Raw genomic sequence first — 27978 nt, 5'->3', positions numbered from 1 at the left:
TATGGCACCATCAGCAATACACAACGGGGCGCTGTCACCCCTTAGAAATCGCCAATCATCCAATGGAAACCAACTTTCAAAGCTCAATGGCTACAATGACTTCATGCTATCACCAAGTCTCGACCAACGCAGCATGAACGGAAGTGAATACTTCCCAATACCTTTGCTCCAAGAGACAACTCAAAAGATCGTCAAAATGTACCGGTCTGAGCTCGGACAAAGCTCTGATAAATTTCTCCAGAGCTGCAAATCTGTAGAAAGTTTCTTCGACTTTGTTGCTGACATCAGATTGTCGCAGATGCCACATCATGGCAGTCGCTGGGACAAGATATTGAAATGGGCAGAATTCTTTACAAGTCAAGTTTCTACGTACAGTGAAGAGGTCTCCTCATTCACCACACAGAGCGAACAGGCAACAAACATCATTTATGCAAGCTGCAAAACATTATTGGAGGTTCGTTTCAAAGATTTAAGGCTCAAATTGCAAAGAATTAACTTTTTTTCTACAGATGGGCCCGAAATTTGTTCCTGTCCTCGAGAAAATATTCGGCGTACTCTACAATTGCAGTATTACACTTGGCTTCCTTGTCCGTCATCATGAGCTTCTACATACAATTGAAGAGTTGCAAACTATTTTGGTGGTTTGTTACGCAGATCTATTGAAACTCTTGACTGGTGTTACAATATATTACACGAGAAGACAGCATGGTAAGCACTCTTCACATATGTAAAGCTATGATAGGACTAATCGATAAAGTAGATTTGACTTTCAGCATTCGTACCTTCGACGAACTATTTGGCAAAAGAATTGACGAGTTCTTCTTGCACAGTGATCATTTTGTAGATAAAATTTGGTCTACGAGACTCGAACGTCTAGCTGAGCCTGGAGGTAAGTCAGGACTATTAGAAAGCTTGACTTTTATCCTCAAGTACTGACCACTATCTGATAGATGATTCAGTGGAAGCTGTGAGGGATTTTCTAACCCCACATGATCGAGTTACAAGAATCCTTGCGACTAATCGCCGTGCTCACGGGGCGAGGGCCGATTTCACATGCGAGTGGTTCGACAGGCCTTTGAGAGACTTTGTGCGAAGCGGAAAGAACATTTTTATGGTAACTGGGTCCGCTGGTTCAGGAAAATCCGTGCTTTCCGAATGGGTTATTGAAAGGCTCCAAGCTTTTAAAGGTCGCCGTGCGACAGAGGTGATTCGTTATACCATTGGTGTGTATTTTATATTCTTTTCGTGATGAGTTCTAACACGTTTCAGATGGCACATTGAAAACGGAGTTATCAACTCTTAGCATCGTCAAGGGACTCTTGCTACAAATGCTCCAGCTTAGTGCTGGTGATAAAGCTTTGTACAAGGAATTATTTCACGCATATGAGTTGCATATACAAGGCAATCCAAGCACCAAAGTTGAGGACTCATTGTGGGCCGCTTTAGGTCAGAGTCTTCGAACCGACCGAGACCAGACTATTGTCATTGATGGATTTGATCAAGTCTTTGGCGGCGAGAGTAATGGATTGGTTCTACTTGAGAGATTGCGCACTATTGTTTCCAAGCACCAGAACACAAAATGCATTGTCTTCTCTCGACCACTCACTAAGCCAATCCCCGGAGACTGTTCTCACTTCTCAATCGGTTTCCAACATACCAGCCAAGATATTCAATACTTTATCGAATCGCAGTTGTCATCGACAATGAATCTGAGCCAAAAGGATGTTTCTTTGGTAACATCAAAGCTTGCGCATACTGCCGATGGTTCATTTGTATGGTCTCAAAATGCAATCGATATCCTCAAAAGAGAACAGACACCAGAATCCACAATCAAACGTCTAGATAGTCTTCCGAAAGACTTAGGTCAGCTGCTCGATATCACCATGTCTTCGATTGACCTTAAGGCGCGAGACACAAAGTCAATACTTGCTTGGCTCTTGGCAAGCGAGCGCCCTTTGCTCATAAGCGAAATCAAGCAACTGTTGGAGATTGACACAGCATCCTGCCAGCATGTTCCAAGAACCACCCGCGTTGAGGATGACATTGCTAATTCCGTTGGACCATTGATCAAAATGGATGATGGGTTTGTCCGATTCTCACACGACCTTGTGAAACAAAACATTACCCAAAGATCAATGTCCGTTGTTGATTTCAAGAACACCGGCGCCTTCCCTTTTCATGTCAAAGAGGCTCATTACGATTTGGCATTGAGATCTTTAGCTTACATAAAAGCCTCCATAAACAGACGCTCGGCTCACTTAAGCCTTGTCACCATGACAGAAGAGGAGTTAAATGAATTGTTTAAAACATTCGAATTCATTCAATACGCCTCCAGGTATTGGATAATGCACTTCACTGCATCTCCGATGCATGAGGGGCCCCAGCAAAAACTCACTCCTGGGTTTAAAGCATGCTTTGCCGACTCCGTTCTTCTGGCATTGATCGAAGGAGCTTGCTGGGAATACCAATTTCCACTTCAAGAAGCCTTGTCTAAATTGCAGTTGGCTCTCTCTATACGAAGATCTGTGCATGGTGAGACTTCAGAGTCTGTACTCCAGACTCTACTCAACATTGCGCGATTGGGACAAATCAATGTTTCGTCAAATGTCGAATATTACTACGATGCATGGAAGCTTGCGGAAACCCTTCGTATTTCATCAATAGCCTTCAAGTGTGCCCAAAAATACATTGAAAGCACATCTTCGATTACTGTTACCAAGAAGACCGAGTTTGTCGTACGCAAGATTGAACTTCTTGAGTACATTGTCAAGGTGCAAAAATCCACCAATTCAGTCAGCCAAGAAACCATAACATTTGCCGAGACCTTGGTTCAAATGTATGTTACTATCGGCGAAACAACCAAGGTCACTGAGTGGCAAAAGTACATTTATGAGTTGAACGTAACCGTTTATGGAAAGTCAGCTTCACAGACTGTTGAATCATGGAAGACGCTTTCAAGGAGCTCAACTGAGATTACAAAGATGGAACAAAGTACTAGTAGTCTACAGCAAGAGTACGAGGTCAGCATCCGAAGAATGAATGCGACTGATTCGAAGCGTCTTGAACTATCATGGGCTATGATTGAAAAGTTCGAGAAGGAGAAGAACACTGTCAAGACCGAGGAGATACTGATCAATCTGTGGCAAAGCTTGACAAGTTTAACACATACTTACGACGTCTCCGTCCAAGAGAAGAAGATTGAAGTCGCCCTCCGCTACGTTGAGTTTTTGAAACGGGAGCAAAGAACAGCCGAGGCAGAGAGTATACTTCGAGGCATTAACATTGATCTCGAACATAGTGATATTCAATCTACTACCTTGATCAAGCATACGAAAGCTGTTGGTGAACAGTTGCAGAGCATTGGATCCATAGACGCAGCTCGTCTCGTGTTTGGAAATCTATGGGAATACTACGTCAGAAGTGGCAAACAAGAAACCATAGAAGCTAAATCTGTCTCCAAAAGCTTAGCCCAGATTACCGAGACAAAGACGGAAGAAACCACATGGGATATCACAACGATTCGCGAAGTATTTGAAAGAACTATCGTCAGTAAAAGTACTAAAACTATCGATACTACGACCATACGTCAAGCTACATCGTTGTGCGCTACTTACTACTCGGAACAGCGATGGTCTGAGATTTCTCAAGTGACGAATTCGATTTTGCTTCGGCTTTGGCCATCATTCTTAGGTAACAATGTCAACATACCTTTGCCAGCCAATTTCACTACAGAAATCTTGGAACTCCTGAATCGACTAGCTTTCGCACAATTCAAGCTACGTCAGCTAGAACTAGCTGAGGTTACCTACCGAAAGATATTCTACGCTGTTGTGGCTACCCCAGGAACCCCAGATGAGCTCTTGGAATCTACTTCCAAGACATTGATCGATTTTTACGAGTCTCATTCCATGTCTGCAAAACTCGTCATTGTTTACCGCGATCTGCACCGTGAGATTGAAAAAAGACATGGTAAGACGCATACATTGACGATCAAGACTTTGTATTTGTTGGGCGATTTAAGCATGCAAATCTACAACATCGCAGAAGCTGAGAGTGCCTATCGTACCATTCATGTCAACCTAGGTAAAGGAAATACGGAAGTTTGTCACAAAGATGCGGTTCGAGCAGCTTTGGCTCTATGTGTTATCTATGAACAGCAACGCCAGTATGTGCCTGCTCAAAAGATTTGTGGCTCCCTCTGGCAGATGCTACTGAAGCACGGAAAAGAATACGGTATCAAGACAGATTTTGCCGAAGATCTGTACCAACGATATGTCCGTGTCATTAGGCAAGCATCTGAAACACATCACAGCTTGTTACGTCAGCTCGCTGTTGATTTCCGCAAAGTGTGTTTGACTTTGTACGGTATTCTTCACGAAATCACAATTAAAGCCACACTTCAACTCGCCGAGCTGGATGAGAATAGTGAGCAGCATCGTGAAGAGGCTATATCTTTGTATGAGGAAGCAGATGTCAAAGTTCATGAAGCTCCAAAGGGACAAATCACCGAGGTCACTTTAGCAGCTGTACTTGCTGCAAAGAAGCGTCTACCTCATCTATACTCTATTTCCAAACTCTCCACGTCGACAAAAGCCATTACTTTGTACAAGCAAGAGTTCAACAAGTTTCATACGGAGAAGGGATATGTTTATCGTGATACGCTTCTCTGGCTTGAGCACTTAATTAAAGCATTGGCTAAACAAGATAAACCAGAAGCTATTTTGGAGGCCCAACAAACTCTTCAAGCCTCGATCTTGGAAATACTCAAGACCGAGAAGAATTCCCAGATCTTGTCAGACTCGGCAGTGAAATTTGCCACAATTTACAAAAATGCAAGGTTGGAGTCCGAAGCAGTGAGATTGACGAAACAATTGCGCTCACAGGCAATCTTTGGTCAGTCCAATCTCAAAGTTGACCCCAAGTTCAAACTTGAGAGCTATGCCTGGGTCTTCCTGGTTGCTTTCGAGTCAACTGTCACTGGAAGAAAGGAACTCTACTCATCAATCATGGCCGACTTATTCATGGAAGTCTTCTTATACCAAATGTATCAGCGCTCAATCACTCAGAAGATGTTCTTTACAACGGTTCTCTCGTATGCTTCCAGACTCCTTGCATTCTTGATGGATGTTGAAGATGATGCTGGACTCGAGATTGCCAACAAATCTATCCTAGAATACTTCGCCGCCAACTTGGATGTCAAGAAGAACCTGAAAAGCAATACTCTGCTCGAGTTCTTGCACATCGTCCTTGTAAACCTCAACGAAGGCGAAGCTGAGATCTCTGTCCTGCGAGCAGGTCTGGATACAACCAGTGTCTATATGAGCAAAGGCAAATTCGCAGAGGGGCAAGAGCTTGCTGAATACGTCGATCGCTTTCAGAAATTCTATGGGGGCTATGATACTCTGCCCAAGATAGATATGGGTCTACGCCTAGCGCAAGTGCTGGTTGGCAACAGAGCTAAGCACATCACTGATGCTCAGCTTCGCGCTTCTTCGGTGGCTTTATCGGGATCAATCATGAAACAAATCATCCAGCGATTCCGCACCGGTAAACTCCAGATCGTGGATCTGCCAATTGAACAGCTGAATAGTGTATGCGGCCTGCTTGGAGAAATTCAAGACCTAGAAGCTCTTGAGGTAAGCATATTCCTACCCTGTTCCCTTATTTTGTGTCAATCCTAACAATAATCACAGTGGCTCCTTACTCAACTCTGGAAATCTCGTCACTCGCAACTTTCCTGGTCTTCCTCCACAATCGTGCATATCGGCCGCCTCCTCGTTGAAACGCAATTCTCCAGCGGCCACCAAGACCAAGCTACCCATCTCCTCGAAGACATGTGTTACAACATCCGTCGTGTATGGGGTCCACTCGACTCCACCACTCTCGAGATGCAGAATCTACTCTCTGCATTCTACACCGCGTCTCCCCATCCAGATCTTAGAAAAGCAATGCGTATTCATGAAGACATACTTCGAAGTACTGTCTCCGATGCCGGTGATGAGTTACCCAGAGATAAAGCATGCATCATTGCCATTGCACAATTGGAGCTATTGAAGAGAGCTTATTGGAGAAAGGGGACTTGGGACAAAGATGTAAGTGTTTACGTCGATCTTTGGAGACAGATAGAACAAGAGTTTGAGAGTGAAAATGCGTGGAAAGAGGCGGTGAAGCTGCTTCAGAGTATCGATAAATGGGGTGTTAAGAAGGGCGAAAAGGGTGAGAAAGATGATGAGTTGGGTGTTTGGAAGAGACCCGGAAGTTTTGAATTCATGACGATGGAAGAGGGGAAGAGACAACATTCGAATATGTTAAGGAAGATCAGTAGTATTTGGGGATTTTCGGGTCATAGCCATAACCATGAGAGGGAGAGGGAAAGAGAAAGTGTTTGACTTGCACCTGGTGGAGGTGAAGGGGTAATGCCAAGGAAATTGCGAGGAGGGAAGTCGAAGGAGTGTTTTTATTCACTGTTTGGTTTCTTTGGTTGTTTCTTTGGCTGTTGTGTATAATCGGTTTCTTTTTGAGTCTTGTTCTTGCGAGGGTCTTAATGTATGATTTTTTCTTTGGGGTTGTTGATAGCATTAATATAAGTTTTTTTTAGCGTTCATATCGTTATTCATTGAGTTGTGCTATATGATCTGCATAAAATAGGTAGATACATACATTTACTCAAGCTGCTGGCTGCTGCAGTGTTTTACACTACCTTGAGCTTTTTGAGGTCATTGCTTTAGTCAGCGAAACCGCAATTGCTTAGTATTCAACGTCCATCTTCAAATCATCCATGTCCTTAATTAATGAAAAGAAAAGCGCTTAGATTACACACAAGCACGTTTCTGTAGAATACAGGGTGTTTGCCAAGACATCTTAATTAATATGGAAACACTCTTGACCGACGTTCTTACAGATTAAAGAAAATAATCTGACGGAGTTCGGATCGCTCAAAACATTGACCGACTGACTCTCAGTGGAGCCCATCATCCAGAACCCATAAAACAACTTATCACAGCCGGCTCTCCATCCCCATTTCGGCAATTGTCAATCGCGGAGTGACATCTCCCGCGTGGGGTCTCCAGAAATTAGTTTATTAATAGCCGGCCCGAGCCTCCGATTATCCCCTGAGTATTCATTTGTGAGGTGGAATTTCTCCGTCGCCCAGGCTTATCGTGTGGGTTCCGGATCATGTGCATGTATTGATGGTGATGTGTGAAGGATCGACAGGGTAGAAGGATGGGTCGGAATAACTTCATCTATTCGGATACTACCCGGCATGGATCTTTTCGGCATTGTGGGAGGTGGTTCCCTTAGTTCCGGTGGCGGAATTTTGTATATAGATCTGTGGTTCTGAGTACATGATTTTTTTGGACATTCATATTTTATTCTTTTACCTTTGAAGCTCAAGTCGGTGTGATTCGAGAAAAGAGATAATCAATCATGCTTTTGAAAAGTCTCATCTCCGCGATTGGAGCCTTCGCCGCTTCGGTGGATGCTACTATTTACTATGCAGGAGTAGCTGAGAGTGGTGGAGAGTTTGGAGTTTATAGTATGTGTTTCTGCTATCATTTCGTTCTTCATGATCTGGAATTGTACTAGACTATGTTGACCTTAGATGGTCTAATGCTAACTTTAAATAGGTGGAACAGGTACCGTGGGAACAGGATTACCGGGGGTGTTTGGACAGGATTATGCTTTCATCAACAAATCTGCCATTGATGTTTACGTGGATAAGAATAAGGTAGGTTGATGACTTGACTCGATCTCGCATACTTCACAGCGAGAATACTGTGCCGATACTCGAGAAATCTAACAGCTTTCCAGGTAAACTTATTCCGAGTAGCATTCCTCCTCGAGCGAATGTGTCCTCCCGCTACCGGCTTAGGTGCTACATTCGACGAGAAAGTAAGTCTCTTCAACCTCCCCCTTCATGATTAGCCGAGCTCACATCTAAATTAGCATTACGCCTACTACGCGGATGCGATTAACTATATCACTAAAACCAAATCTGCATATGCTATCCTAGACCCTCACAACTATATGCGCTACAATGATCCTTCTTCTCAACCGTACTCCGGATCCGTGATCGGTAACACAACGGATCCTAAAGCTGCAACCACGGCACAATTTGCTGCATTCTGGGGAGAGTTGGCGAATAGATTTAAGAGCAATACGAAAGTTATCTTTGGATTGATGAATGAGGTCAGTTGATGCTATTATATTCTGGAAGAAATTGATCAAGTCTAACGAAAGCGTTAGCCCCATGACATGCCCACCAGCTTGGTAGTCGCAAACGATCAAGCTGCTATTACTGCCATTCGTAAGGCTGGTGCTAAAAATCTGTGAGTAATCCGACCATCCCCATAATAAAAGATACCATAGCTGATCAAAAATACAGGATCTTGGCACCAGGAAACTCGTGGACAGGAGGTCATGCTTGGACCGAAGGCAGCGACCCATCCAGTGCTTTGATGCAAACGCTCCAGGATCCTCTCAATAATACCGCAATGGACATCCACGAGTACCTCGATGTCGATTTCTCAGGTGGACACTCTGTCTGTGCATCTCCCGCTCCAGAACTTCTCGCCCCTCTGACCGCTTGGCTCAAAACCTACAATCTCAAAGCCATGATTACCGAATTTGGTGGTGCTAACGGTACAGAATGCGCTCCATACATTAAGGGAATTGTCGATTACATGGCGCAGAATAAGGAGTATATAGGATGGACAGCTTGGGCCGCTGGACCCTTTTGGGGAACTAATTCGCCTTGTTGTGCAGATTCGCAGCAATGGGGAAGTTTGGAACCGGGAAGTCTGGCTTCGGATGGAAGTCCTGGGTGAGTTTATCCATTTGTTAGATGAATGATTGATGTGCTAATTGATGATAGATTGTATACGACTGTTTGGTTGAATGTTATTCAACCATTGTTGCCGAAGACTTTGCAGAAGTCGGGAGCGGCGACTGTGCATTAAATTTAGTCGTGGTGTGATACGAGTGTTGTGATTTGAATCAATACCGATGTTGCCTTTTGTGCGACTTTGTTTCTTAGGATGCCATGTCTATGATACAAAAACAGCTAGTTCTATGTATATAAATATGAATGTGATCTTCTATTCTAGTCTATCCCGCAAATGATACGAAGCGTTCCGGACTCCGGGATAGATGCCCTGACATTGTTGAGTCGTGTGTATGTAGATATATTACTAGCGGTCGTAACATAATGCTTTCTACACATCGTTCTGAAGATAAAAAGTCAGTCAAATGTGTTACCTTGCTATGAGATTGTTTCACCTCGCCGGTGCCGAGTTCGTGGATATGTACCCAGTCCATAAATGGACACTCCTCTGATGATTAAGTCTGTCATCTCAAATTAGACCTTTGTGATCAATGATTCTCACTCTATATGAATTGAGATATTACAGACAAGTGACTCGCGATTGTTAAAATAGAAATGATATATCATATAGCTTCAATTTTAGGATCTCAGATTAGATAAAGAAAGTCTAGTTAAGTATCCATTAGATTTAAATATACATGTTGTGTAAATGTTGTGTCACAACGCATTTATGAACATCCTTTAGCGTTATACCTAGTCTTGGTGATCAGCCTCAGCCTTATCACAGATAACCACGCCGAAGCCACACCGTTGTCTTCTAGAACCTCCCGAGTCCAGCTTGGAAGTGCGGGACCTCGGGATCTAGCGGCCTGTGGCTAGTGTGTGGAGTCCATATACGTCATAGGCCTAGAACCCCTCGTTTTCTCTTGGCCCCACGACAACTATTTCATTATTAGTAGCTACTGTGAAAGGACCAGAACTATACAGATATAAACTTGCATTGATGGAATCTACTCTGCGCCAGTAGGTATTCAAAGACATTTATTTTCGAAAACTATCTTGGATTCTCGTCGGGTGAGGTGAACACGCCTTCGAGTCTGATGCCATCTATAGTATAACCGCTACTACCCGATTCCCAATAACTGAAACCATCTTAACAATGTATCAAAACATAATAATCCAATCTTGTGTAAAACATCAGCGCCATCCCATGCCCCGGTATAAAAATCCATTGCCTCCGTCATAAACAACAACTCCATCAATGTTACCATGTGTACCAATACATCCATCAATAATTCAAACTATCCAGCCGGCATTAAGTGATTTACCCTGCCTTGAATATCAACCCCAACTCTGATTGTATGGTATAAAGCTCGCGGAGTGTGTTACTTGGTAGAGCTCGATCGTAGGTTCAGAAGAAGGTTCCACTGCAGCAAAAGTCACAGCCGGAACGAACAAAGAGAAATCTTGGAATTGATTTGTCGCACGTTGAGGGGTGGATCTGATTGAGCGGAGATTGTTGTGGGTTCCATCATGAAATGAAATTAGAGCCCGTCTAGGAAGACTGGAAGATTCTGAGATCGAATGTGCTCGACTGGAGGGTAGACTCGTATTTCGTGGTCCCGACTCAAGATCAGGTTTTGGCATGTCTAGCTACTTATTAGCCGTTGAATTCTGGGTCATCATTTTATGATTCGTTGCATACCAAAGGCAGCTTTTGGTTTGCACATGACATAGAGAGAAATAATCCCAAGGAGAACGCTAGTCAGTCCAAAGCATATAGCAATAATATCGTCAATAGCAACTAATTTGGACGGGTTAGCTTTGGGGTAGTTGCGAGCTTCTGTTACCGGTACGTGGTAGGTTGAAGGATGTTCTACTGACGCATGATGGAAATGATGGTTCTTTGGTGTAAGAGGTGGTAATGATACCCGGTTTCTGTAAGGCTCCTGGCCTTCTGAGTTGATGACTTTTGAGTGTGTTTGTTTGATTCAGATAACGATGGATGCAGGAAGTGCATCTATATAAATACAAAAAAGTGAAGAAGAAACCAGTCAGACTTTTTGATGCGCCATATATACTGAGTGATAGAGGTACATACCATCACTTGCAGCATCTCATCATCTTTATGGCCCTGTTATGCAACAGGGTAAGTTCGGGGGGGTAAACTATTTAGGTGAGCGAAGTGAGTAAGGTACGCTAGACCAACGGAGCTTTATCCGTTTGTGGGTCGTTTGTGGGTGAACAAGGGGAAAATTAGAAAAAAGACAAGGAATATATCCGTTGCCAGAGTCTGTGTACGTCGTAGTAAACCTAGTAATCAGATAAATGGGTACTGGTGTAGGTACTCGTACAGCTGGAGATATGCATCGATCTGCTGGTTGTGTTGATCTGCTGGCTGCGTTGGGTTCCCAACTTCCCACACAGCCCCATCAGAATCACGATTTGACTACAAACTTGTCAGGACGGTATTCTCATCAGGGCCATCCACAAAGTGCTTCTCGTCGGGGCCATCTACGATAACACACGGCATTTTGCACGATGACTTGCACTAATGTACGTACACGGCTTTTATGTACATACATCTGAATTCTAAAAGACTAAACTAATAAAATAACTGGACAACGGCTCTTCATGATTTGACGCTCATTCAAATGTCTTTTTCATGTTCAAGTTCAGAAAAAAGCATTGAGCTATTGGCCGTTATCTACCTGCTTGTTTTTCTCCTGTTTGGCATTGCGTACGTGGTGTTCTCAATTCGATACCAGGTATGATAACAAAGTCAATCTTGCGGGATGAGCCTCGTCTGAGTTCCATAAATATTTTTAGTGTAGAAATCCGTACTTTGACGCTAAGCCTCTTTCGATAGCAACCCTCACGAACTCCAACTGGAAAGCCAATACTTTGCCGGTAGTAGCGAGATGGAGACGGTCCAAGCTTTCCAGGGCGGTAGAAGGAAGGTGGAGATCAAATGGAACAAATGAAACCTTCCATAGAATTACTTAAATGAGTGGAGTGCTTATCCCCTAAGATGCCAGCTACGGCCGGGTTCGCTTATAATGCCTTATCAGCCAGTCGAAGTATTGATAAAGATATCCTCCCTCGTACATCAGGGCCATGGCATCTGACCACTATCTACCTACTCGAGTCGAGTACCTAACATGCAGAGATTACATTGGGATCGAGAACAAATACTCGTGTTTAGACCCACTTTGACATCGGCCAACGAGATTCCAAGGGTGCCTCTTCCGGACGTGGGGAAAAGCCTTTGGATAAGCGTTACGAGTTTTTCGAGGGAGGTATTGGTGTTTTACAGTTCTCCACACCAAAATGTGGAAGCCAATAGGACTTGCAGGGCCTGCCTGTGCTTAGCATTTCTTCGAGAAAGGCGTGAATCGCGTGACGACACGTCGCTCAGGTTGAATGATCTAGGTATGGGACTCGGGACTCAGTTCAGTTCAGTCCCTCCCAGTACCTACCTATAAAACGCAACCCCAACCGCTCTCAATTCGATGGTGAGATTGACCTACCCAAGGCCATTGAATGTACAGTGGTTGAAGGGTAGCTTGACGCAAAACTCACATGATATATGATATAGTGACCAGTTAATAGTATTTTATCCTGCGTTGCGTACTTCCTGGCACGTCTCTGGTACGCTGGGGGTGAAGAAGCACTCTGGGCTTGGCTTGTCAAGAGCAGAGCTTTTGACGGAAAAGTTAGATCCCCAATCCAAAGGCTTGATTCGTACGTGGATTCAACCATCGATATCTTGAATTATTACAACCCAATCATATTTCCAGATTTCAAAATCTTGAGTGGATGTTTCAGACCCTCCAGTGCTTCTTAGCCTTAACCGTGAGGCCTTAGATCCAAGGCAGTAGCTACCTCAGGGAATACATGACAAGGGGTATAGAAATATTATATAATCATATATGGTCCGAGCACAACGATTTAATTGTCTACGGCACGTGGCTCAGATCACTCTTAGTGGGATCTTTACCCGATTAGTAACCAAATGACATTATCGATCCCGCAATCTCAATTCTCCAACTTTCAATCCTCTCAACGTCGATTCAAATACGTGGTTGAAAGATTCCCCCCCATATATATATAAACTTTCACTTCGATGCTTCCCAATTTCCTCCCTTCTATACATGTCAATTCTGCATCTCTCAATATCTTTTATGTTTGTTGTTTGTTTTTCTATTTCCTCATTTCCTCATGTATTTTCAAGAAACCTGCTTTTTGCTCCCGTAATTTGTTGAACTTTGGCCAATCAGAGCTCAGTAGCCCTGCCATCTACGAATCCTGTTCCAAGGTATTTTGGAACTTTGCCAACAGATTACCCCTGGGATGTGACCGGCGTACTGCAATATTCACTGCAATTTTACCTGCAAAATGACATCGTCGACCCAAAACAGGGTCGCACCCCTGTGCAACCTGATAAATGTATAGATAGCATTACATTATTAGGTCCATTGGACCCTGAAATCAATCTGTTGTACTCTCCTCTATAATAAATCGCCTATTTTTCGAAACTCAAACATATGAAGGCGTCGATTTTTCTGAGTCCATTTTGTGACCTCAGTTATTGATGCGATAGCTTCAAATCCGTGCTGCTACTACAATTATACCAAATCCTCATTGTATGGAGTAACAAACAATAATTGAAGAAAGCACCCTCAAAATGGCTCATCAAGACTCACCACGGTCTTCGCCGTCGTCTTCGACAACTGAGAACCCAATTGTTGCAGTTGGTAGGAAAGTAAAGTCGGTTCTGAGCACACACCAACGACCTACCATTCGTATCTATCGCGACTCGTCGACTGCCGAATCACGAAATATGCCGTCAACAAGAGACTTTTCTGAAAAATCTACCCCCAATCCGTTACCTCGTGAAAGTACCCAACAAAATCGCACTGGTCTTTCAGAACAATCCGTCACTCAAGCGGTAAACCACCCTCTTCCATTGCAAGGAAATGTATTTACCAATCGCTTTCGATCGCTATTTGGCCGTGGGGAATACTCCAAAGAGCCCGAATCTTATGAGCATGAATATGACCCTGATATGGTAGATTTGCTGGATGTTATGGGCATGTATAGCCATACCAGCTTCTCAGCTACTAGACTGACTCTCTGCAGATCCTGAAATATCTACTCTCTCCACTCTTACCAATGTCCAGAATTCCCTCTTCGTGCCTCAAATGGGAGGTTTCGTTAATCGTCAGCCGACATATAAACTTTCAGAACGCCCAGGAGAAGTACGCACGATTGATAAGATTAAAGCAAAGCTGAAAAATCTACGAAATCCAGAAAAACAAGCGGATAGTGATACATGGAAGCCGCCAAAATTAGAGTATGCCGTTTTGCCTGATGGAGAAAGGCTTGGTGGTTGGACGCCCGCCGAGGTGGATGAGCTGGATGATCTTGTTAGACATCAACTTCATTCCCGACGAGCGAAATTCAAGCGTTCAATGAAAGGATTCGGACAGTATGTTCGCAGACGTGAGTTAACTTTTCACTTTAGGCCCGCTTTTGACTAACTTTATTTGTATAGCTTTGGGACTTTTCATCACAGTTTACGCAACCTTGATCACATTATTCGGTGCGGCCTGGGTACTATTTCTCATCGGCTGGATATCTCTAGGTTCTCGAAAAGCTTATATTGTCAACATTGTTGATAATGTGCTCGTTGCTCTTTTCGCAATCATTGGTGATGGTCTAGCCCCTTTCCGTGCAGTTGATACCTACCACATGGCCTATATAGCACACTATCATCGCAAAACTTGGAAACGTCGTGAGAAGCTCGGTCTCCCAAAGCTATGGGACCATAACGATCTCCCAGAACAACGCAAGGAAGATATTGCTCCACCTCCTCAGGTCGATATCGAGAGTCTATGCGCCCGCCGAATGCCCAAAAGTTTCGCACGTAGAGTTGCACCACGCATACCCAAGAAGTACGCCGATAGAATGATTGCTCGGAATCAAATAGAAGTAGAGCCAAATTACGAATATACCGTCCTCTCACCAGAGGAACAGAGTGTCCTCGAATACCACGAACGAAAATTCTCCAAAAGTCACACATTCTATAAGCCACACGAGACAGAGACCCATTACGCATTCCCTTTGAAATTACTTTTTGCCGTCGTCATATTACTCGATTTACATTCCTGTCTTCAAATCACGTTAGGTGCATGTACGTGGGGAATTTCGTACAAAACTCGACCATTCGCCCTCACGACAGTCATTCTATGCTGTAGTATCACTTGCAACATCATGGGAGGAGTTCTAATATCCATGGGCGACAAACGTACACGAAAACATGACGTTATTGAAAAAATGATGAAACAAGAACTTACCTCTGAAGCTATCGAAACGATAAACACACGAAGACTCAAAGAAGCAGAGGAAAGAGGAGAAATAGATCCGGAGATTAGAAAGAGGAGAGAAGAGGAAAAGGATAGAGAGGAAAATGAAGAGATCAAGAAAAGCTGGAAGAGTGTACCCAGTTTACCGAAGAAGTTGCTGGGCAAGGGCGAGGATCATAGACAACCGAGTTTGCCTGTGGAAGCGAGGAGTTCGAGTTCGAGTACTCATGTAGATTCGCCGAAAAGAGCAGGCTCAAGTTCTTCGAAGGATAAGAAGCCGAGCAGAAGTGGTAGTACAGCGTTACAACCTGTGCAAGAAACTCCGACAGTAGCTCAGCCATCGTATCCACAGCCAGTAGCGAGAAGAGGGGAGGGCGTGTTACCGCCTAAGAAAGGGGTTGGGCAAAAAGTATTGGCGGGTTTCAGAAAGGCTGATTTCGATAGAAGCTAGTGGCATTTTTTTTTTGGCCTGACGAACAGTGATCTAGGAGGATCACTGAGATGAGAAGATAATTTTGGAGAAAAGATGGGATGTATATCTATTCGGACACTATCGGAATTTTAGCGAGGCGTTTTTGGGGGGTCAAACGAGCGAAGATACTAGGTCTTTATTATACCTTAAAGGAATACAACATCATGAGAGAATAATGAATATTATGTAATAACGATTTCCAACAATTTATTGCCATTTTCTGCACCATGATCATTGCCAGTTAGCAGTATTGCGTCAGAAAAGAAAAATTGACTTCGAAGCTACCTTTCTTTAATGATTCGTTGAAAGTAGTCCATTTAATAACTCACGTGATCGAGGAAATGGGTTGATACTACACTTCCACGAAAGGAAGAGCCCTGTGACTTTCTATGTTATAATCACATCACTTTTGAGAATAAGATAGCACATTTAGAATAAATTCAAGCGCTTCTTGCATGGTGAGTTGAGTCTGATCTCGTTCTAGAATAGCATCATGACATCTGGAAAACGAATTCAATCATTGCTATTTCCCTACTCATTTTCCTAGAAACTTCATTGTAGTAATTGTGTTACTACTGAAACATCAAGAAGTAATTCTCAAACTATGGTCTTTGAATATGGGCAGAACGCATTTTGCATAGATGCCATCTGCCCATATTCCGCAAGTGCAAGATCCCATGCATGACCTGTCAAATTTTGATCAAACCTTCATATTTTGTATCATCGTTATTCCCTGCCCCTAGGCTCACTTTCCTCTCAATACACCCAAGCCCAAATTCTAAATCCGACACATATTCAGCGAACATCTGAACAAAAACAGTCGGCAGAAGCAATTACACAGGCGTAGGTGGAGGTTGAACCCAAACTACCGTTGCATCTCCGCGTGCTAGAGGAATCTTCGAAGTTGGTGGTGGGGGGACCCATACGATGGTTTCGTCTCCGCGCTTCTTCTGCTTTGTTGTGGATATTGGGACGAGGATTTCGAGAGGTTCGTATGTGTTTTTGCGGCTGAGAGCTCGTTCGATTGTTTTGTCTGTGGCTGCGACTGCATCGTTTTCGGGGATTGTTGAGATGTGGTGAGTGTCGGTTTCGGAGCCGTGTTGGGTGAGGATTAGAGCGTTAGGTTCATTGCGCTCAATAATTTCAAAGTTTATATCTGTTTCTTTGTGAGTTATATGTTGGGTCTTCATAGTGTATATTTTTTTTTCTTTGGCATTGTATACTATCAAACAGATGCTAAGGAATAGGACAACTCCCGTACGTACCATGTGAAACTACTGGAGCTGAAAGTCCAACGACAGTGAAAGAGGAGAGAACGACGAGGAACTTTTGGAGATGCATATTCGAGGTGAATGTGGAAAATTCTGACAGTGATCTTGATCCTGATAGAGGGATCCCAATCTTCAAAATAAGAAATAAACATATTTTAATACGAGACTCTCTTTCGTACGACGAACTAAGATCCTCAAATCGGAGTATCCAATATTCCTGATTGTCACAATTACGAAGTGATCATCCCATCGTGGAACATCCATGAGGGGTATACGATCAAGATTTCTTTCGGATAGATGCATGAGATGGTACTCAGTATTCTATCCCACGTTCTCTTGATTGTGCAATATATACCATTTTGCAAATTCAGAGTCCAGACACTCAGAATGTTGCCATGCTTACTTTCCTAGAATCCACATCCAGATGCTATCGGCAAACCTGACACGCTGTTCATGAATGTATACTGTTCGATGATGATTGTGCATCGAAGTTACATCGCACGATTGTCAGACGTATCGAGGATACGAGTGTTGTGCACCTCAGACTGTGTAATGACCACTAACGAATATATGCTTTGTAGCTCGCATGATAGTAAATAAACGACATCTGCACAATACTGGGTTCAATTCAATTCTTCGTTATACTGCGGCTCAATTTACACCGTGGTGGATGTTCTCAAGCTTAAGTGATATCTACTTCATTTTAAGCAAAATTAAATGTAGTATTCTGACTTCTGCAAGTACCCGAGAGTGACAACTCATCCGGGGAAGTGAACTTGCATCTTCCATTGATATTGCCACAGCATGATGAATGGCTCGGAACCCTTTGCCGTTTTAGTGTTATGATCCTCGTGGCGGAACTGGACATGTTTATTTCGGACGATGCGACCACGGCCAGATCCGAGGAGTTCAAATGGAATGAGCATCTTGTGACGTTTGGGTTTAGCGCACGGAATCTTAGTTGCCACTGATGAGCACGAAAAATGTTATTTTACCATGACGATGTTACATACTGGGAGCTCGAGCCGTTGGTTGAAGAAATGATTGAAATGTTTTCATGATCTTTGATGTAAACAGCGAAAATCTCACACTTGAGAGATAAAGATCTTCTGTATGAAAGATCAAAATACCGAGAATCAAGATGGATACAACACCCAAGTCCATCGACCATCTCATGCGAGCTTTTCATTTCGCCTCTCCTCCAAGCTTCTGTCCGCTTCCATGTACACAAATATGTTTGTGTTCATCAAGCGACAGCCACGAGGACCTCCATAAATCAGATGGTACATCGGAACTAGTTCCGATATCCGTTATCAGTGTTGCACTTCACATGCAAGATTTACTTACTATCTCAATTATGCGTCATTGGAGGTGATCAGATACCTAGTACAAGAGTCTGAGTTAAGATGGTACCTTTTTGTTGGAGTTTATATCCGTAGGCAATAATGAGCTCCAGATCTATTTTCTGGTAGTAAAGAAAAGCTAAGATTGTCATTTTCTGAGTGTGCTTTTCCTCTCGCTCTTGTTGAAACTCTCATCCTTCGTTGAAACAGGTTTAGAGAAATGATGGGAAGTGGAAACCAGATCATCGAATAGCAAGCATACACATGAGAGGAGCTACTTACAGTTGGTTTGGCAACATGACAATTTACTTGTAGATCTGGGGATCGCCACTACAAAGCCGTCGAGTCGATCACATGAATGTTTAATTGTTACAACGATTGCAAAATGGGCTCTGGCTTCAACTCTTAAGCTTTTTTTCCATGTTGCAAAGAGAAGAACCTAGAGAAGATTCGGAAATGAGATCGAAAAAGACAGGAATGCTAGATAGATATATGAGGTTACAATGAGGTTGATAATGAAAAATTGTCATAATTAGGTAACCTGTGAATGCACAGAAGTAATGGCCTGTTACGAACCTAAATCCTTGTAGAGTTGCTAATATTTCCATGATATCCATAAAACTAGAGACCATGCTTCATTTCGAACTCACTTCTAATGATATTAACGATCATCTACTTACTCCTAGATTTTCCAAATCTAAAATTACGTCTGACAGCAACTCCTTAAACTCATCCGCCTCCTGCTTATCTCTCATCGTCCCTACAATGACCTCTAATTCCTCCGCCATTTGTCTTTGAGTCTTTTGATCATTGGCGTAACGCCTTCGCATGCCATCTCCTGCTTTTGATAATAATGCTGTGGATAGTTGTAGCATGGCAATATGTAGCTCGATGACCACCGACGACGACAATGAGGCAGGTAGTTTTATGGCAGATGTTGTTGAAATCAGAGTCAACCATTCCTGTTTAATGTATGACGTTGACTCTTCATCTATGACTGCGAGTAGGGTGCGTACGATTTGAAGACCTCTTGCTGCTTCTGCGGTTATGGAAGATTGAGGATTGGTGGGTGCTGCGGTATCGGCAATTTGGCTAAGAATATTGAGGAGATCTTCGGAAACCACTTGCCATCCATCCTGGTTCAAGAAAGCTTCCACGCCATCCTCGGTGGTCATAATTCCTTCGAGCGCGAGTAATATAGGATATCTGAAGTCAGGTTCATTCATATTACTTATTTTGTATAGCTCAATGAACATATCCATCATACCAGCACTTTCTTTGCGTAGGTTTTCGTTCTCATCCTCACGAACCCATATAGCTAATGCTCTTATACTAGCTAGGATCAGGGGGTCCGCAGTAACCTTATCTTCGATAGAATCCCAGGTTAAAGTAAGTCTTGTTCCTTCAGATGTGGCAGCAGTTCCAGCTCGTGCGGAAGGATGTAATCCAGAAGCACCGGCAATAGATGCGTCCCATCTATCTCGCAGGTATTCAATTGCCAAAGACATAGTCTCAGCAATATCCTTTCGCAACTTCAACATTAAATCTGGGGGCATGGTGAAGGTTTTGGAATTTTCTTCATCGAGACTTCGAACAAGATATCCTATGAAGCTTGAGAGAACATCGAACGCGGCTGCAAGTCGTTGTGAGATACTTGAATAATCACTGTTATTCAATTTCGCTAAGAGTGATGGAAAGGATGATCGCAAGTCAATCAATAAAAGATTTACAAATAGATAAGAAAACGGCTTGCTATTGCTTTCATTCTTATTCGAGGTATACAGACTTTCATCGTTAAACAACAATGAAGGACATGTCACAGGATATGCTTGTAACAATGCCGCTGCCGCCTGAGTATATGCAACTCTACCAGCGAGTGTGGGTTTTCTGTTGACTAACTCGCGAAGCAAGGCAATTACAGACTTAAGCCACTTTGGATTACGTGGAAGCGCCTAAAACATGTTAGACTCGGCACTGAATAGGGGAAGTGTTGATTTACCTCAGAAGATAATTTGGGTATAAAGCTTGAAACAAAAGATAAAAATGTAATTGCGTCAGTTCCTTTGAATACTACAAGGAGGTTTGAAATCACTCGATTGATACTTTCATGGACAGCTTGTACTTCGATCGTAGAACCATTTGCCCAAGTATAATTTAGAATGTCGAGAACAAGGGGGTATTGTGGCGATATCTCTATTAATGATGAGATATCCTCAACTTTCAAAAGTTCTAGAGAGCCTTCTACCTGGCTGACTATAGTTAACAGCGTTTGGAGAATAAGCTGTGTAGTTTCAGGGGAACTAAGTGGCATTAGCACGTGATTCACATACGAACCGTTGGAGTGTTACCTTTGAATAAGTGCTTTGACCAGAGGTCCTGTTCTTCCAGTGAGCTGTGGTCCCCTTCGAACATCTTCTGGCAATAGTATAGAGAATATATGTAGTACAGCTACTGCGAGATCTACCATATCTTTTGCTTGGGCCTTGTCAATTTTTCCACCAAACTGAGCTCGCAATAGTCGATCTAAAAACTTTGAGGATATAGATTCCCAAAGTATTTGTAGGCGTTCTGTATTTTTGACGAGCTGTTGTTCGTTGTCAAGAACGGATTTAAGGAGAGCAAGTCCTACGAACCTGGAAGTGTCGTCTTTCGCCTTTAGGAGGTCCTTCATTTTTTCAAAAGTTGCGCCAGGGCTACTGAGACCCGTTGGCTCAGAATTTGAGCTATCGCTGACCTTTGATTCTGACATGCTTGATTCAAAGTATGTTTAAAATATTTCATTTATTCACGTCGGAATTAAATAAAAATTTGATTTTGGAAGAATGATGGATGGAATTGGGATTGGGTATCAAATAGCCTTCGGTCGGAATCGGTAGAACATTAATCCGGAGGATTCTAGAGCACTCGAGACTCTTAAGTCAACGACAAAGCTATTTCAGCTTACTACTACCCACAGAAGATGCAGATACTTCTACCGAATGTATAAAGATGGCCAGTTCATCTGCGGGTTATTTCGCAACTCGGCGACACCCTGATTCGTCGTCGAGTCGCAGTCCACCAAATCATCCCTCAGCCGAAGATGACAGCGATAACGATGATCCCCAAGCTGTACTTGCAGACGATCCACTTGACGAAGACAGCCCAAACCACTTCTCATTTAAGCGCAAACAAAAACAACCTGCGACGTCCAGATTTCTATCTGCATTTACCAAACCGATTAGTGGGTCCGAGTCGCGGCATAATACACCATCACCGAGAGGAAGCACACCAAGCCCAGGGAATGGTCGAGCGTACCCAATAGGAAATAATTCACAACATAGTCCTACGCCTAAAGATGGAGGCCCATTGGATTGGTACATTGAGGGGCCAGGTCGACGGGTTGGATATGAGGATATGACAGCTATTGATTGGATCTTTGAATACACGAAAGAACGACAAAGGCTACGGACGTTATACTCGAACGCAACAGGATTAGTTGGATATGTAAAACAGCTTTTGGACGCAAGTCAGATATGGATAGTTCTTGTTCTGACTGGGCTGGCAGCGGGCGCATTTGCAGCCGGAATCGATATTGTCACGGATTTTCTTGCAGATTTGAAGACAGGATATTGTCGAGCTGGAGAAGACGGGGGTCACTTTTACCTCAACAAATTCTTCTGCTGCTACGGATATGACAGTGTTGCCAAGTGCCGTGATTGGATACCATGGAGTGTTGCGTCAAACATTGGTTCGGCGGGTGGAAAATGGTTTATAGAGTATTTCTTTTTTATATTATTTTCGGTAGGTCGAGCCCATCGATTATACCCGGTGCAATTGCTGACATGGACTAGTTGTCTTTTGCTTTCATTTCAAGTGTTTTGGTACAAGAATATGCTTTATATGCAAAGCATAGCGGTATTCCTGAGATCAAAACTATATTAGGTGGCTTTGTAATTCGGCGTTTCATGGGGATTTGGACATTGGTTATTAAGTCCCTTGGACTGGTGAGTTTTGTTCTGATATATAACCGGTTAGATGCTGATTTGAGTAGTGCCTATCGGTTGCATCTGGAATGTGGCTTGGTAAAGAAGGCCCGCTTGTACATGTAGCATGTTGCTGTGCAAATGTGTTCATGAAATTATTTGTTAACATCAATGGTAACGAAGGTACGTTTAATTTCTGAAGCTTGAAACTAGATCTTCGTCTAATTCAATGTTCAGCTCGTAAACGGGAGGTGCTTTCAGCGGCCGCGGCTGCTGGTATATCAGTTGCCTTTGGCTCTCCCATTGGTGGTGTGCTCTTTAGTTTAGAGGTGGGTACACCATCAATTATCATCATGTCTATGAACTAATTAAATCCAGCAACTCTCATACTACTTTCCCGACAAAACTATGTGGCAGAGCTTTGTCTGTGCCATGACAGCTGCAGTAACTTTACAAGCATTAGATCCTTTTAGAAGTGGAAAGCTTGTTCTATATCAAGTTACTTATAGCACTGGTTGGCATGGATTTGAAATGATACCCTATGCTTTTCTAGGTATCTTAGGGGTAAGACTTCTCTAGTAAAATCATTACTCCTGTCGTCTAACATCGTTCAGGGAATCTACGGCGGACTTTTCATCAAAGTCAATACAAGTATTTTCCAATGGAAGAAGACTGCTACATGGCTTCCTGGACCGATAACACAGGTTATGATTGTTGCTACTCTGACTGCTTTAGTCAACTACCCAAACCTTTACATGCGAACTCAATCTTCTGAGCTAGTTTTCTCCTTATTTGCCGAGTGTTCGAAGCTTACCGATGACCAGTTCGGATTATGCAAAACTGGTGCTGCTACTATTGGAACAATATTTTTATTACTATTTGCAGCTGTACTAGGCTTCTTCCTAGCATCCATGACATTTGGACTCCAAGTCCCAGCAGGAATCATTTTACCTTCAATGGCAGTAGGAGCGCTCTTCGGTCGCGCTGTTGGCATTCTTGTCGAGATATGGGTTCATAACTTCCCCAAATTCTTTGCATTCGCCACCTGCGAGCCAGATGTTCCATGTGTTACTCCCGGTACCTACGCGATTATTGGAGCTGCTGCTGCGTTAGGCGGTGTGACTAGAATGACAGTTTCAATTGTCGTTATCATGTTTGAGCTTACCGGAGCTCTAACATATGTGTTACCAATTATGATCGCTGTCATGATCAGTAAATGGGTTGGTGATGCTTTCGGAAAGCGTGGAATATATGAAAGCTGGATTCATTTGAACGAGTATCCATTCTTGGATAACAGTGATGAGACACCCATCCCTGATATATCTGTTCGGCAAATCATGACTCGGATTGAAGACCTTGTCGTGCTTACCGCTACTGGTCATACTATTGAATCTTTAACCAATGTTTTGGCAAGTCATCCATATCGCGGCTTTCCCGTGATCTCGGATCCTCGAGAAGCTATATTATTGGGATACATATCGCGCGCGGAACTTCAATATAATCTCAAAATGTCCACGCAAGCTCCTCGGTCGCTTCGACCTGAGACGGAAGCATTCTTTTCACACCAACCGTTTGCGGATCCACGAACGACGCTCGATCTTCGACCATGGATGGATCAAACACCTATCACTTTACCTTCACGATCAAACCTTCTCCTCACGGCAAACTATTTTCAAAAATTAGGTGTTCGATATGTTCTTTATTGCGATCGAGGTGTATTACAAGGATTTTTGACGAAGAAGGATGTCTGGTACGTATTGAATGGTGCAGAAGAAACTAGAAGAACGAATGGACAGGATGATATGGGCATGGAGACAGGACTTGCAAGAGAAGCAGGAACGGGGGAACATAGAGGGTTATTGAATGGTGATGAAGATGATTTGGTGCCGTTAACACCTTCTCAAGACCATGCACCAATGTTATAATGAATGATACCTACTTAGATTAATTGAAATGTTATACTTTTTTCGATCAAGTTCTGTGGCTGTTGAGTGTAGTCTCCCGTTGGTCAAGTTCGCAAATGGCCTTGTCACATTCTGATACGACAGGCTTTCCACAGGGTCAACATTGGGCTGTGCTGCATTGCTACACTACTTATGGAGGGGTAGCTTTCACATAATTTCATGTGTCGTACCCAGCTATACAACATCAACTTCGCCGAGCACGTTTCAAAATCCAAAGAATGATATGAGCAGATTCGTACGACTCTATCTCATAGAGGTGTATTGAAGAAGACAGCGAAGCAGATAATTATTATTTGATTAGGTCAATATATTATACTGGAGTCTTTCGCAATAGTCGACATAGAAACGAAGCCTAAACGTTTACTAAACTCCACTATTAGCTCGGCATCTACGCTAGTGCAGCATATCGACCCCTCTTGACCCCTGAACCATATCTTTGTTTGCCGTGATCATCCGACCGTCGGTGTACGAAGCTCAAATGTTTATTTATGTTTAGACTTTTCTACGATTAAAGGCAACGAATACGGTGGCTCGTATAATGACCTACGGATATGTCTATCTACATCGTACTTGTATTGCATCACGTATGTATAGTAAGTTCTACACCAGTGCAAGGTACAAATGTAGCATAGCCTCTTTCCGACCAAGCATGTGGCAAGCATGCTCAAAGCAAGGTAAGCACGGCAAAGGCAACTAAACGCCTTATGAGAGGTCACAGTCCCAAATATGCCAAGCCCCAAAAGTTCATACCTTTACCTTGGATAAATCATTTGAGGAAACAGATGTGAATGGTCCGTTTTAATTCACTTTAGTCTTTCGTAGAGAGTTAAAGCGTGTTACAAGGCTGTGAATCCCTGCGTTCGTCATCAACAGGTATTTCATCATATCATCACCCCACCATCATATTAAGCTACGCCCGCCACGGTTTACTTTTTCCCATTACTCAAATATCCACGACGACCTTTAACTAGACCTTTCATAGTCTACATAAACTACTTGAGAATTCTTTTTATTGACACCCTCCAAGAAACCAACCTACAAAAGACTATTAAAATCTTACTTCGAAAGAATGGGGGTAAGCTTTTAAAGTCTTATATACACAAAAATCAAGATGTACGGAAGACCAAATACTAATGCGTATCCGGGGGGACAGCTAGCTTCTAAGATGGCAGCTGCACAGCAGGCACAAGGAGGAGCTCCTCCAGCTCTTCAAGCTGGTCAGCCACCATATGTATGTTTTCTCCCTTGTGCAAATCCTCAATGTCTGTTTGAAAATGAATGTTTGCTGATTATAATGTAGCCAACTGGCGGTCAACCACAGTATGGTCAAGGTCAGCAAGGTCAGATTTCTTCACCTGTGCATCCATCCCCATCCCCCAATCTGCAATACCCATCGTATGGTCAACCGTCCCCGTCCCCTTATGGTCAGCCTCCGCCATCTCCGTATGGTGGACAGCCTTCACCCTACGGACAACCTCCAGCGTCTCCTTATGGGCAACCTCCAACGTCGCCCCATCCTCAGTCATATGGGCATCCTCCACCTCCGCCTCCACCACAGCAACAGCAACAGTACAATCAGTATAACCCACCATATGGGCAGCCTCCACCTCCCCAACAGTACCAACAATATGGTCAATATGGGCAATCACAACCTCCTCCGCAGCAATATCAACAAAATCAGCCATACCAACAGCCACATCAGCAACCATATCAACCATATCCATCGAATCCACGAGACCAGCCTCCCACACCAGCGCAATCATTTCCTCCTCCTTCGCAATATGGACAAAATGCTGGAAACCCACTAACACAATCTCAAATAGGTCAGCAATATCAAGCCTACCCTGGCGGTCCACCACCACCACAAGGAGCTCCACCTCGCGCCGGACCTTTGGGTTACGTTCCGGGTGGAAGCTCTATTCCACCACAAGCGGTTAAACAATCTCTTGAGGACACTATCCGAGAGAAGAACTTGGGTAACTTCTTCAGAAACCCACAAATTCTCGATCAGATCTGCGCCATTGCTCCTCAAAAAATTGATCAACTCTGCCAAACCTGGAACGTACCCAAGGAATTGGGTGCTGATATTGTAAAGCTTGCTTTATTCGACATTATTCTCTTCGTTGGTATGTTCGCAAACTTTTTGGGGGACATACAATAAAATACTGACTCCGTAAAGATGACAGTGGTTCTATGATTTTCCAGGAGAATGGTTCCCGTATTGATGACATGAAGCTTGTATTAGGACGAGCTGCTTACGCCGGATCTCTATTTGATGCCGATGGAATCGAGATTCGCTTCATCAACAGTGACGTACAAGGAAACCACATTCGATCTGAGCCAGAAGTTGAGGAACTTGTCAAACGCGTCCAATTCAAGGGTTTGACTCCATTGGGTGCACAACTTAGAAACAAGGTTGTAGAGCCATTGATCATGAGCAAGGTCAGATCCAACTCACTTCAGAAGCCAGTTTTGGTTATCGTTATCACCGATGGTCAACCAGATAACCAAGATGATGTTTTCCAACTTGTGAAGAATTCCTCAGCTGAGCTCGCACGTACTCCATATGGAAAACAAGCCATTTCTTATCAATTCGCACAAGTCGGCAATGACAAGCAGGCAACTGAATTCTTGAAGAAACTCGACGATGATAGAACCATCGGAGATTTGATCGATTGTACATCCAACTTCGAAGCCGAACAAGATGAAATGGCGCGAACCAACCCAGGAACGGATTTGACTCCTGATTTGTGGTTATTGAAGCTTTTGGTCGGTGCCGTTGATTCCTCCTACGATACCAAGGATGAACAAGGAAGCCGTCCTCCACCATCTGGCGGTCAATATGGACAACCACAACAGGGTTACGCCCCTCCTCCAGGCCCTCCTCAAGGCTATGGACAACAACCTGGTGGATATCCTCCCCCACAACAAGGCCAATATCCTCCCCCACAACAGGGCCAATACCCTCCTCAACAACAAGGACAATATGGCGCTCCTCCTCCAGGTGGTGCTTATCCTGGTCAACAACAATACAGACCAGGTGGAGGTCCACCAGTTCCTCCTGTAAGTAAATTCACTCAGCCTTCAAGACAAAGATAAACTAACAGAAATCTAGCGTTACTAATTGCGCGTTCATAATTCTGAGAATCTACTTCTCTGGGGGAAAGGCAATTTGAATGGGAAACAATATCACAATATTGGTTAGGTGATAGGTGACAGGAATGAAATTATGACCTTCAGAAAATGATGAAATTTCCAAATTTTCATATGATACGTTGGCTTTTTCGAATTAGCAAGTTTACTATTTATCTGTCTAATTTTTCTGAAGCTTTTTTGAATGTGATGTGTTGAACGAAATCCTAGAAACGTTACGAATGAAGTGTACTGTCAGATTATTCTCAATGCATGGTTTGATTCGATGCTACAACAATAGACCGGATCGGATCGGTAAGGGTATTTCTTTGAGACCTTGAGCAGGTTTCTGTAAGGTCCACGTAGCTCAACTATTTTGATGTTCTTCTACGTTTACTCCCGGTGAGCTTGAAATCCAGTACACAAGAGTTCAGCTCACCGGGAGTATAGTTATTGCAAATACAGAAGTAAAAAGAACAGCTAATCTTGAGCTCAAAACGCCTGATCGTGGCTTCATTTTCAAAATATAATAAACAACTGTAATGAATATTTTAAATTCATGATTTGTTTTCTAACCCCAGATGTTCAATCGATTGAACTGTCATTCCGTTGGTACTTATTAGTTTAAAGCTCACTGTAATA

General features: G+C 43.3%; 8 protein-coding genes across 8 annotated transcripts; 5 read left to right on the top strand and 3 right to left on the bottom strand.

The window, feature by feature from the left end:
* Nucleotide 1: 1 nt before the first annotated feature.
* EAF02_007919 (uncharacterized protein) lies at nt 2-6389 on the top strand (the record flags this gene model as incomplete). The annotated part of the gene is made up of 6 exons (XM_038903967.1): nt 2-454; nt 510-708; nt 761-889; nt 951-1223; nt 1270-5636; nt 5694-6389. 6 exons carry the CDS (start codon nt 2-4, stop codon nt 6387-6389), a joined length of 6117 nt encoding a protein of 2038 aa, XP_038756248.1.
* A 1039-nt stretch (nt 6390-7428) lies between these two features.
* Nucleotides 7429-8960, top strand: EAF02_007918 (uncharacterized protein; the record flags this gene model as incomplete). The annotated part of the gene is made up of 7 exons (XM_038903966.1): nt 7429-7537; nt 7629-7729; nt 7813-7893; nt 7948-8190; nt 8248-8330; nt 8387-8824; nt 8876-8960. 7 exons carry the CDS (start codon nt 7429-7431, stop codon nt 8958-8960), a joined length of 1140 nt encoding a protein of 379 aa, XP_038756247.1.
* Nucleotides 8961-10165: 1205 nt separating this feature from the next.
* Nucleotides 10166-10712, bottom strand: EAF02_007917 (uncharacterized protein; the record flags this gene model as incomplete). The annotated part of the gene is made up of 3 exons (XM_038903965.1): nt 10166-10473; nt 10530-10628; nt 10709-10712. The coding sequence occupies 3 exons, from the start codon at nt 10710-10712 to the stop codon at nt 10166-10168; spliced, it is 411 nt and encodes a 136-aa protein (XP_038756246.1).
* Nucleotides 10713-13511: 2799 nt separating this feature from the next.
* On the top strand, nt 13512-15643 carry EAF02_007916 (uncharacterized protein; the record flags this gene model as incomplete). The annotated part of the gene is made up of 3 exons (XM_038903964.1): nt 13512-13917; nt 13967-14329; nt 14382-15643. The coding sequence occupies 3 exons, from the start codon at nt 13512-13514 to the stop codon at nt 15641-15643; spliced, it is 2031 nt and encodes a 676-aa protein (XP_038756245.1).
* Nucleotides 15644-16242: 599 nt separating this feature from the next.
* EAF02_007915 (uncharacterized protein) lies at nt 16243-17005 on the bottom strand (the record flags this gene model as incomplete). Its single annotated transcript, XM_038903963.1, has 2 exons — nt 16243-16820; nt 16930-17005. The coding sequence occupies 2 exons, from the start codon at nt 17003-17005 to the stop codon at nt 16498-16500; spliced, it is 399 nt and encodes a 132-aa protein (XP_038756244.1). The 3' UTR covers nt 16243-16497.
* A 1941-nt stretch (nt 17006-18946) lies between these two features.
* Nucleotides 18947-21027, bottom strand: EAF02_007914 (uncharacterized protein; the record flags this gene model as incomplete). Its single annotated transcript, XM_038903962.1, has 3 exons — nt 18947-20230; nt 20278-20578; nt 20627-21027. The coding sequence occupies 3 exons, from the start codon at nt 21025-21027 to the stop codon at nt 18947-18949; spliced, it is 1986 nt and encodes a 661-aa protein (XP_038756243.1).
* Nucleotides 21028-21266: 239 nt separating this feature from the next.
* On the top strand, nt 21267-24165 carry EAF02_007913 (uncharacterized protein; the record flags this gene model as incomplete). Its single annotated transcript, XM_038903961.1, has 6 exons — nt 21267-22058; nt 22109-22261; nt 22309-22423; nt 22478-22569; nt 22619-22804; nt 22855-24165. The coding sequence occupies 6 exons, from the start codon at nt 21267-21269 to the stop codon at nt 24163-24165; spliced, it is 2649 nt and encodes an 882-aa protein (XP_038756242.1).
* Nucleotides 24166-25273: 1108 nt separating this feature from the next.
* Nucleotides 25274-27328, top strand: EAF02_007912 (uncharacterized protein; the record flags this gene model as incomplete). The annotated part of the gene is made up of 5 exons (XM_038903960.1): nt 25274-25279; nt 25358-25435; nt 25505-26330; nt 26384-27267; nt 27320-27328. The coding sequence occupies 5 exons, from the start codon at nt 25274-25276 to the stop codon at nt 27326-27328; spliced, it is 1803 nt and encodes a 600-aa protein (XP_038756241.1).
* Nucleotides 27329-27978: the final 650 nt, after the last annotated feature.

This window comes from Botrytis sinoallii (assembly GCF_014898435.1).
Source record: "Botrytis sinoallii strain Bc 23 chromosome Unknown BSIN_014, whole genome shotgun sequence".
NCBI classification, from domain to species: Eukaryota; Fungi; Ascomycota; class Leotiomycetes; order Helotiales; family Sclerotiniaceae; genus Botrytis; species Botrytis sinoallii.
The sequence above is the reverse complement of the archived record's forward strand: the minus strand, read 5'-3'. Positions and strand labels throughout refer to the sequence as shown.